Raw genomic sequence first — 10862 nt, forward strand, 5'->3', positions numbered from 1 at the left:
ATTATTATATATATATATATATATATATATATATATATATATATATATATATATATATTGTCTAAATCTTTTGCTCAGAAATCTAAGTATGTTTAAAAAAAAACTGAAGTAATGACAAACGATACAACCACTTTTGCCTTCACCAAAGCAATTCGCAGCGCATGGCTCATCACACCAATGTGTCCATTTGTCATTTTGATAACACATTTTTGATGGACAATCTTTTGGACGTGCCTTATGGTACACTAGAATTGAGAAAAAAATTCAGTCTTTGACGAGTTTTCAAACGCTCTAAACTGACTCCACAAGGAAAATCTAAACGTAAGGATGGAAATATTCCCCTAAACAAGTTTCACCCTTTTCATGCTTACAATAAATGCTGGATCGTGCTGGACAAATGGGCTGTGTCTGGTTCCCAGCATATTTATCACATTTTTCTGCTAGTCTACTTTGAGCTTGATAACTTTCTTCGACATAAATTAAATTGGATTCGCGATTCACTGGCTTTACCAACGATCTAAATTTTCTTATTTCTAATAGCTATCTAAAAGCTCTTACTGGGGGTTTATCATTAAAGAGGAATCATTTCACGAGGTAAATTTAAATAATTATGATAACAAGTATTTCCCCTACGAGACAGTGAAAGTGTCTCCAATATAAAAATAAGGAAATGATTGCATCGATTGATATGCAATTGGAATTTGGGTATCATGTGCACAATGTATAGAAACCTGGTGATTATGAATCATTTAGATAACTTTAATATGAATTTCGGAAAAGCTTGAAACTACTGAAATTAGTCTCTCTGCATAAAGATTAATTTTATCTCATTACATTTTCACTAGTAGGCTAAGCACAACGACATCCGAAAGCCATTTATATCATGTTGATATAACGATAACCAAAATGAACAATGTGTTATAAAGCAACAAAAAGCTAATTTTCAATCGCTAAGATAAGAGAAGATAAGCTATAGGTAAATCAGTTGAGAGTATTAATTTTTTTAGAGAGAGAAAATAAGATTTAGTAAAATTTAGAAATAAGATTTAGTGAATAATGAATCGAAATGCATATAAATACTCGAAATGCGGCTCATCTTGAAGGATTGGAATGTTGGTTAAAAGGTGTCTCGATAGTAAACAAGCTTCCTGTGAATCATGTTTACATTACTAATAACGAAATTGTTTTTTCAATTTCATCATTAATTAGACAGTTATCCGTAACTAGACCGTTTTTGATGATTCAAGATCATCTCAGTTTCCACTTGGTTTTGTGATGTACAACGACGATGTTGCAAAAGTTTCTGATAAAAAAAGGAACAGCATAAAAGTTTTGTGGAAAACATGCAACATTTGAGATTAGATAATAAAAAAAGCGTAAATCAATTTTGCAAAAAGAATGCAAAAAAGTATGAAAAGTTCTGTGATCAAGAGAAAAACAGAAAAAGCGAAAAAAAAGGAGAAAAAACAATAATGAAGTAGTTAATGACCTGATTAAATAGGATGACTAAGTGGAAAAGGAATAGCTATTCATAAGCAGTTTCTTATCTTATTGAAGTATAAAAGATATGTTGGCAATTTTGCAAAACATTTTTGATCCTTTTTCATTAATTGTAGAACAGAGGTTGAATTGTCCTTCGATTGCTATCAAGTATTTGGGTTTACACAGTAGTACGTATGTCGCTAAATCTGAGGTACAGTACATCTTTTTATATTGATAAATTGATAATGGATAATAAAATTATTCGGAAAAAATGAAATTGAAGATTGAAATATTTATCATCCATCAGTAAAGACAATGTGGATACCATCTGAAGAGTAAACAATACTTAGTAAGCTAACATCATACATCTAAGATTTGACTGTAGTTTCTTTTCATCCGAATACAATGGTATGAAATGATATTTGATATTCTCACGTAAAATTTTGATATTGATGTTGCACTTGACTTGGTCATTAGTAAAATCCTTTAGAGAAAAGCATCAGAAAGGCAACAAGAATTACGGAAACTTATGGATAATGAAAAAAAGAACAATAAGTTTATCTTTCAAAGGATATTTGTAAATTTTTGATTTAGTAATAGGGGCGAATTATGATTTTGAAGGTGAATGGTGTCGGGAAAAACCTATAATTTCCATAATAAAACACCAAGAAAGATGGTTTATCGATAAAGATTAACTTTTAATATTGTTATCCTCAGTTACTACTTTAAAATTAACTTCACCAGCTATGAAATATAAGACAGCTGTCAAAATAAAACTACCTGGAAATTTGGTCAGCACATCACGATTTAAACAATAGAGAAGTCTAAATTTAAATTTGAATTCCAGCTTTTGTCTCTAATTTAACTATTTTTTCTGATATAACTTGACAGTTCATTTTAAATCCTTCCAATTTTAATTAATTTATTCTCACAGTGCGGTTACTCCTTCCAACTGCCACCTGAAATGATTGGTATTCAGTTCATTTGGTACTCTGTCCTGGACATTCAATCGTAACTCATTAGAAGTTATTGGTTAATCCAGCAATCGCTACTCAAATCATTAGTTTAAAATCACATTCTTACTTTTTTCAGGCTTGAAACTTATTGCATTAATATTTATTCTTCAAACTGGTATTTGTGCACTAACTAAAGAGATTAGTATTTGCTTGTTTTAAAAACGTCTAAAATAACCTGAATTTAAAAGTGATCCTTTTAACTCATCTTAAAAGTGATTCAAATTTAATGACAACTTCAACTTTTGAACTGAACTCCAAATTAAACTTCAAAAATAATTGCATTCAATCGAATTTTTTCCTTAAAATCTAATCCAACCGGAAGATCACTAAAAGTAATGAACTCGGTGATCATGCGATCCGAGCACTTTGTCTATTCCTTACTCCTTTCCCCTAAAAAAAGGTCGGTTACACACAGTTTTACATTACTATAATTCTACAAAGAAATTTAAGTTTTCAGACCAATGAAAAAAGACATGAACGCGAACATAAACTTCCTACAAGTCGCAATTTGCAATGCAGTTATAATCCTTTTTCAGGTCTTTAATTTTTTTTGAAATTTATTACCACTGCTGATATGTTGCAATCTGAACTAATTTCAAATGATCACAATATCTTTCAATAATTCATAAATATTGATCAAGCAACAGACCAAAAAGTTGTAGGAGATAAATACTATCCGGCAATAGTTTGTTAAGAAAATTCCAATTGCCCTAATTTTCAGGTTTTATTAAATTCAAATTTCTGTTTTACGTGTCGAATAAGGAAAGGAAAAGGAAGGAAATTGAAGAAATACAATCAAAATTGATTAATAAACACCTCACACATTCAACATTTTTGATTTTGTGTTCTTATGCCTGGTAAAATAATTTTTCAGGAAGCAATGATTTCACTGAAAATAAAACAAAAACACTGATGAAGAAATTTTATGGTTTGTCAAATAAAATCCCTAAACAAATTAATCAAATGACCAAATGGTTGTGTCTTTCCATTAAACATAATGCCGATGCAATTTTGTGCGTTATTTATATCATTTTGAATACTTATTTACTCGTTTTCTTTCTTATTTACCGGATTAATTAATTAGCTGATTAATTGATTGCTCCTTTTTCCTATTCATCCACCAAAATGATTTTTTTTTTATTCCTTATTCATCCATTATTTTTTTCTTTCATCATTCACTGGATGATATATTTATTAGCTCATTAGATGTAAAATTTATTCATTAATTATGATTGACAGTTTGTTGGAGCAAAATACTTATATTTTTATCCAAAAATATATTTACATAGAATAAATGTATTCAATGATTAGCTTTAAAAAAAAGGCTTTTTAGGTTTGGTTCGGTCACTTTTCTTGGTTTGAACATTATCGGATTATTGCTTTTCATCATTATGCACAACTTAAGAATTATGTTTGAACTTCAAATTATTTCCCAAAATACTAAGGTTATAAGATTTTTAAACATTTTGAATGCTTATTATTCTTTGATGGAGAATTTCAAAAGAGAAAACAAAGTGTTCACGCCAGGAAGTGTTCATATTTTAGTTTGAACTAGTTTCGGATTAGAAATCTGTTTAAATGATCCGACCAATGGGTCTAGTGAACAAATAATGATTATCATATAATCAAATTTGATGAAGCAGCCAATCAGAATTTGACAATTTATAGGCACTGCAAAGACCATCTAATTACTTAGACTAATGTAGTAAAATATCCGTTAATGATTTGCATTTCGCATAACCATAAAATTGCTTTCAAAAATATCTGGAACTAAAAGGACTGAAATAAAATAAATTGGGAGGAAATTCTGACTCCAAAAATAATGTGAAGTAAAAAATAATATGAAATTTTGTTTATAGCAGCAATGTGAAAGTAATGCGAAATATTTTTTTGTTTTAGTAAAGTAATATTAAAAAAAGGATTGGAATAGTTAATTGGATTGGTTTATTTGTGTTTTCGTTTATTCATTTCCATTAATGATTACATGCTTTCCGGTTTCAGATCCTACAAATAGATCTTCAAACAGCGCTTAAAAAGATCAATGAAAATGCTATGTTAACCAAATCAAAATTGATTTATGATAGCTTAACTGGTATGGATGCAACCACACAAACGTATCCGATATTGCACCTATTTCGAAAAAGAGAATTGAATGAAGAAAATGCCCATCAGACAGATGTATGAAGGATGTTTAACTGATAAGAAAATACAGATTGTACTGATAATATTTTAGTCGAACAATGGAATGACATTCAAGTCGAACAATAACAATACTTTCATACGTTAATGTAGCAACAATATACCGGAGTGAATTGCAATTAATGTACATGGCATCATATCATTTGAAGTCGCAATCAAAATGCGTATTAAAACAGCGATAATTTAATAAATGAATTGGTTTGTAATGATGAGATAAATTTTTGTAAATATTTTATAATTCCTAAAGTGAGAAAGAGAAGTGGTAAAATTTTCATTGAGCGAGAAATTTCGGAAAATATGGAAAGAGGAAAGAAAAACACTTAACACTGAATGATCGTTCAAAATTTAATAATGAATGGGTACGAATTTGTTGGAAAAGTTTGTCAATCACTTCCTTATTCAAGATAAACATCATCCTTTGATCATTGGCTGATTGATCGTTTATTGTGTTTGTAACTTTGGAAAAATTTTATTTAATGAGAAAAACTATTAGCTCTTGTTAGAAATACGGTAGGACGAGAATTTTTGTGGAAGAGATTTGCTAAAAGCTTTATAGTAGGCATTCTTTGTTTTTATCATGTCATTCCTTTGTGAACATGTATCACAATATATCCGTCATCAAAATGTATCCGTCAAATTAAAAAATAAATCTTTGATCCACTACTAACGGATAATTGCTTAAATTAATGTCTAGGATATTTACATATTCATGCAAAAATTTTATGAAAAACTTCCAAATTTGCTGAACATTTTAGCACATTTCATTCAAATAAGAAAACAATCTGAAGTCGGTTGTTAGCTTTCTTTCAGAAAATGAGTGACGAATTAGATCATGAAAATGTTACAGATGATGCTGATTATGAAGATGATAATAGAGATTCAGCAACACCCCAAGAAGTTGTTGATAAAATTGCAAAAGGTGGTGAGGAGGTAATCAACATTTAATTCTTCGGTATTTTACCTTAACTGAGCTACTCAAAAAGTGAGTGGAAATCAAATGATGTAACAAATATATTTTATTGAATCTATTAAGCCAGTTAGTTAATTTTTATTAATTTACTAAGCAGTTAACTAGATTATAAATATTAATTCCTTGATTATTAAATTAATGAACAATATGGTTAAAAGTAAGGAAAACTGGTGTAAACTACAAAAAATGTTGACTTTTTATATTGCAATCTCTTCGCACATTTTTTTGCTGAATTATAAAACAACAATTTTACATTCTGAAAATTGCACAATCTATCCGAAATCCTCGTACAGTAGCATTAATAGTATTATCAATCATTGTTAACTGATTAATTTCCAATTACATTTAGATAATTATCGAATGGCATAATATGATCCTTAAAGAGCCACCAAAATTTGATGCGTTTTTGGAACGAGTAAATATGTTGAAAAATCGTTATCCAAATGTAATTTTATATGACCGATCACGTGTTAAGCTACGTGGTGACAAATTGGGTGATGATTATTATCATGCATCGTATGTTGATTCATACGGTCGATCAGGTTTAATTATCTTGTATTATAATATATATGCCTGTATTCATTATAAATTTGCAATATAACTTAGCTGTCGCCTATTTGTCATGAAAACTTCAAGAAATGATTCGCTTCTTTCCTTTTTCATTTGTCCGCTTTATATTTGTATAGCAAACTAAATTTTTCAGCAATATTTTGTTGTGACATAGCCAATTTTGCATAACAATTTATTAAACTGAAATTTCCAGACGGTTATATACTTGCACAAGCACCATTTGATGAAACGACAGAATCCGATTTCTGGCGTATGATCGTTCAGACAGGTACGAAACTAATTGTTCTCTTAACGGATGTTAATAATCGAGAAGGAAATCGTTTAATTAAGCATTTTTGGCCACAATCAAATGCAAATAGCCGCAATTATGCTAAAGCTAATGTCAAAGTAAATTGTACAGAAAGTGATGTCGTAAGTTCATTTCTATTCCCAATTCAATTATTCATATTATTCACATGATATAAAAATTATGCAATTGACAGATCAATGCTCAAAATCAAAAATAAATGTTGAAAATAGAATTAACCAGTCATTCTAGTTGTATTCTGGCACCAATTTTGATATTTATGCCTGTCAATGATACTTTTAGCATATAGAGGCAAAAATAAATAATTGGATTAATGAAATGATTTATCGAAAATAGGATGGAAGTACATTTATCAATAAAAACTGAGCGACTTTAATTTTGCAACTTTTTTTCAACTTAAAACAAAAGTAGAAATTTAATTCCTTCTGATATTAGTAATTTTTATTTACAAATAAAATTTTTAGACTACTCTGTATGACTGGTACAAGTTTTCGGTTAGCAATACTGTTGATAAACGTATGGATACAATTACAGTAATAATGTTGCATTATCGTAAATGGATATATGACAAGATTATTCCAGATAATTTATTGGAATTTCGATTTGAGGTTGATGGCTCTTACTCATAGTTACGATTATTCCCAATTTCATTTGCTTCAACAGAAAACTGAGTAAAAGTAGAAGAATCAATAAAAATAATTATTTTGGTGCTAAATGAAAAAGTCAAAGTGATGAGTAAGAATAAAAAGAAATTAAATTATTATTATTTTCCATTTTAGCTGTTCTAGTGATGATTTCCCAAACTAAAAATAAAATTATACAAAAAAAGAAACAATTTCTTTTTTATATTTTCGTTATGTATATGGTAAAGTGAGAAATAATTAAAAGTTTAAAAAATTTTTCATGTTAAAAGATGGGAATCAGAAACGGCGAAGAGTGGCTACATGGGACCGATTTGTATTCTATGTCCTACAGGTGTTCATCGTTCTGGAACCTATGCTGTTCTCGATATTGTTCTGGATCGAGTAACTGCTGAAAAGAAGGTGTAATCACTGTTAAATGCTAAATTGTGTACTTGTTAGGTTACCGAAATTGTTATACGGATATGGATATTGTTTAAACTGAATACAATATCACGGCTAAGTTCATTTTCCTCCACCTCTTAGGCATATTAGAGTTAACAGTACACTATCGTAATTCATTGCTGTTTTAATCAAATGAAACGTGTTTGAACAGTTTTGTCATAAATTTTAATTTAATATGCATGAAATATATCGGAATTAGAAAAGGAATAATTCATACAAATTTTCAAGAATTCCTCTTTTTCGAATCCTTCAATTCTTGAAAAGTGGCAGGGGAAGGCCCTCCTATCCTGATTAAATGTCTTATTTAAATTCCAGGTTGGCTTACTGGAAACAGCAAGTATTGTACGGAAGCAACGTTATGGATGCATGTCCTATTACTCACACTATAGCCATGTGGCTGATTTGGTTGTTCGATATGCGGTAGCTACGGGTGTCGTCGATATTGGACGCATAAACCAAAAGGAATAAGATAGAAAATAATAAATTATCATCTCTGTATTGCAATTTTGATGAAAGCTGTCTTTAATCATAAAAAGTAATATATTCAAGTTTCTTACAAAATTAAATCATTGAATAAAAGATAAGAATTGTGGGTAAAATTAGGTTGTAAATAACTTGAAAAGGCTATGGAAAAGAGAAAGAACAAAATTTGAGGCGCAATTTGATTCATATTGAAAAGTGCGAAATCTATTTTAGAAATTTCAATATTCGTGTGAAAAAAAATTTGCATACATCGATAAGTTGGAACCATGAAATGAAAGATGAAAGGTACGGAGAAGGAATAGAATAAAATTTGAATTCAAATTTGATTCCCTACTATTTAACTTACATCAGTAACATATCATACAACTGGAAATGAAATCGTGATTGGCTGGATTTAAAAGAAATTATGGCACTTTGCACATTGGAATTTTTAGCGTAACTCATATATTTCCGCTTTAATCAGTCAGTTCCAAAACGACTTTTAATCATTATTTGATTCAAACCATCTGAAGTAGGAAAGCAAAGTTGAACAAAACTGAATACAAATACTTTTGGTGTTTTATGTTGCATTATAAGAATACTCGAGTAATTGATTCATAGTAAAATCGCTATTGATTTTATCGATCAAGATCGGGGATAGCAGAAACGGTTTTGATTAGCACTTTCGGTATCAAGTCGATATAAAGTAGGATTTTTTCCATTTTTTTCACTTCCACGATATAGCATTTAAGGCTTCCTTTAGATTCGGAATTACCATTCAGTAAGTGACGGGCAAAATGGTTTCAAGCCATACTTCCGTAATATTGATCCATATTCCTGTATTCAGTTTATTGGGATAAGAAGCTGGAATTTAATGATTCATTTAAAACTGATCAATCCGTACAATTCCACGAGAGTTTTTCCTGCAAAAGGGACTTAAATTTCAGCGAACGAAATTTGGCAAAAACCGGTCTACCAGGAAATGTTTTATTGATTGGGATAAGTTCAACATTTGCTGTAACTTAAATTCGAGGAGAATGAAACTCTCGAAAATATTCAGTCAGTTTCTCCGACTTTCAAAAATTATAATACTGCCGACGTAATAATGTGAAGGTAATTAAACTAACTAATTCAGTGATAATTTCATCACCATCAAACTAGTGCTTAACTTCTTGACTGCTTCATCTCTTTTTTCTATAAATAGGTAAACTCTGTTCATTTTTTGATTATTACATTTTTATTGTTACTTTTAACTATTATGATCGCTAAAATTTACAAAAGTTAATAAATTCTCAATCCAAGCCGTTTTCAGTTTTCCATCTGACAGCTATATCATGAAACTTGTATAAATAGGATCTCCTACATTTCCGGACTTTTATCATCGCAAAAATTTGTTCAGTCCATACAATTCATGTCATGTGGTAAACTTCTGTCAATATACGCTATTGAAACAGAGTTTTCAGATTTCTCTCCAAGACAATCATTCTTCGTCTTGTTGTGACGATGAAATGATTCGTAAAAAAAGTCTAGCTGACAGCGCTATTCATCACTTCAAAGGATTCCTCCTTCTCTTAAATGATTATTCTTCAGAAATGAAACAACCAAAAAAATTATTGAAATCTGAAAGAGTTAGGAAAATCTCATATATCTTTTTCATCAATGCGATTACCCGATTGCTAGAATTCCATAAATTTTGTATTTATTTGATTTCCAGCGGTATGTAATTGATTAATAGCTATCTATGAGCACATAGTTTTCTATAAGCAAACTAAAGGAATTAAATGTTGTCAGATGTTTCAGGATTGGAAGCGTGGAAAGAAATCCAAAAAACTTTCAAAAATTCCCTCTCCACAAAAAGCACCATAATCAAAAATGTACTCGGTATTATTTTCCAAGCGGAAATTCTTAAAAAGATGAAAACTACGCCAGTGTTCGAGTAAAGTACGTATGAAAATTAGATTTTTAGATTTTACGCAGAGGCCTGTGTAACATTAAGTTGCATAACATTTGCGCTAGGATAAATGGAGAAATGATAATAGAGCATAAAGTAAAAATAATTAACTTGAGCAAATTCAAATCTTGGAATGTGGAAAACTCATAACCCGAAATGGGCGACTGAAATCTAAATCAATCGATTGAAAGTAGGGAAAATCTAATAGCTGATCAAGGAAATTCGTTTAACATCTTTTGGTCAGTTAATTTATAATTCTTAAATGACTTGCTTCCAGGAAAAGCGGCTTAAAGCACTCAGAGAATAGGTCATTTGTTGTTATCACTGTGCACTCCATTATGTCTACGAAGGACAGCATTTAATTCAATCCGGCTTCAATCCATATAAATTGATGCACCGTGCGGATTTCATTTGAACTGTTTCATTGATGTCCTAAGAACGACCTGCAATGGTATAAATATAATTATGGTAATTTGTTTGCACAGCAAAATTAGATCCTTGTAATATTTCATCTCTGATAAGTTCTTATCGCCATTAAAAGCCCATTGAAATGGCTAGTGTAGAATAAACTATCAGATTGTGTATGCAACTACTTCACTACTTCATCAGTTACATTCTTTTTCCTTTTAAATCAAGTTAGGCATTAATCGGCAATGATAACAAGTAATGATGCTTCTTCTCACACTAAAAATATGCGCAGAACTTCCACTTTTTGAGTAAAACAGTAAAGTGGACCAAAAAACTGCAAAGTACGTGTAAGTAATTAGATTTACATATATATATATATATATATATATATATATATATATATATATATATA

General features: G+C 30.0%; 4 protein-coding genes across 4 annotated transcripts; all 4 read left to right on the forward strand.

Moving 5' to 3' along the window:
• Window positions 1-1066: 1066 nt before the first annotated feature.
• LOAG_09230 (hypothetical protein) lies at window positions 1067-4682 on the forward strand (the record flags this gene model as incomplete). The annotated part of the gene is made up of 5 exons (XM_003144758.1): window positions 1067-1124; window positions 1617-1693; window positions 2956-3034; window positions 3373-3515; window positions 4500-4682. The coding sequence occupies 5 exons, from the start codon at window positions 1067-1069 to the stop codon at window positions 4680-4682; spliced, it is 540 nt and encodes a 179-aa protein (XP_003144806.1).
• Window positions 4683-5510: 828 nt separating this feature from the next.
• Window positions 5511-7173, forward strand: LOAG_09231 (hypothetical protein; the record flags this gene model as incomplete). Its single annotated transcript, XM_003144759.1, has 4 exons — window positions 5511-5627; window positions 6017-6209; window positions 6431-6648; window positions 7009-7173. 4 exons carry the CDS (start codon window positions 5511-5513, stop codon window positions 7171-7173), a joined length of 693 nt encoding a protein of 230 aa, XP_003144807.1.
• A 315-nt stretch (window positions 7174-7488) lies between these two features.
• Window positions 7489-8097, forward strand: LOAG_09232 (hypothetical protein; the record flags this gene model as incomplete). The annotated part of the gene is made up of 2 exons (XM_003144760.1): window positions 7489-7587; window positions 7945-8097. 2 exons carry the CDS (start codon window positions 7489-7491, stop codon window positions 8095-8097), a joined length of 252 nt encoding a protein of 83 aa, XP_003144808.1.
• A 1502-nt stretch (window positions 8098-9599) lies between these two features.
• LOAG_09233 (hypothetical protein) lies at window positions 9600-10404 on the forward strand (the record flags this gene model as incomplete). The annotated part of the gene is made up of 3 exons (XM_003144761.1): window positions 9600-9807; window positions 9892-10027; window positions 10320-10404. 3 exons carry the CDS (start codon window positions 9600-9602, stop codon window positions 10402-10404), a joined length of 429 nt encoding a protein of 142 aa, XP_003144809.1.
• Between the last annotated feature and the right edge of the window lie 458 nt (window positions 10405-10862).

The sequence above is a fragment of the Loa loa genome (assembly GCF_000183805.2).
Source record: "Loa loa unplaced genomic scaffold supercont3.45, whole genome shotgun sequence".
Lineage (NCBI taxonomy): Eukaryota > Metazoa > Nematoda > Chromadorea > Rhabditida > Onchocercidae > Loa > Loa loa.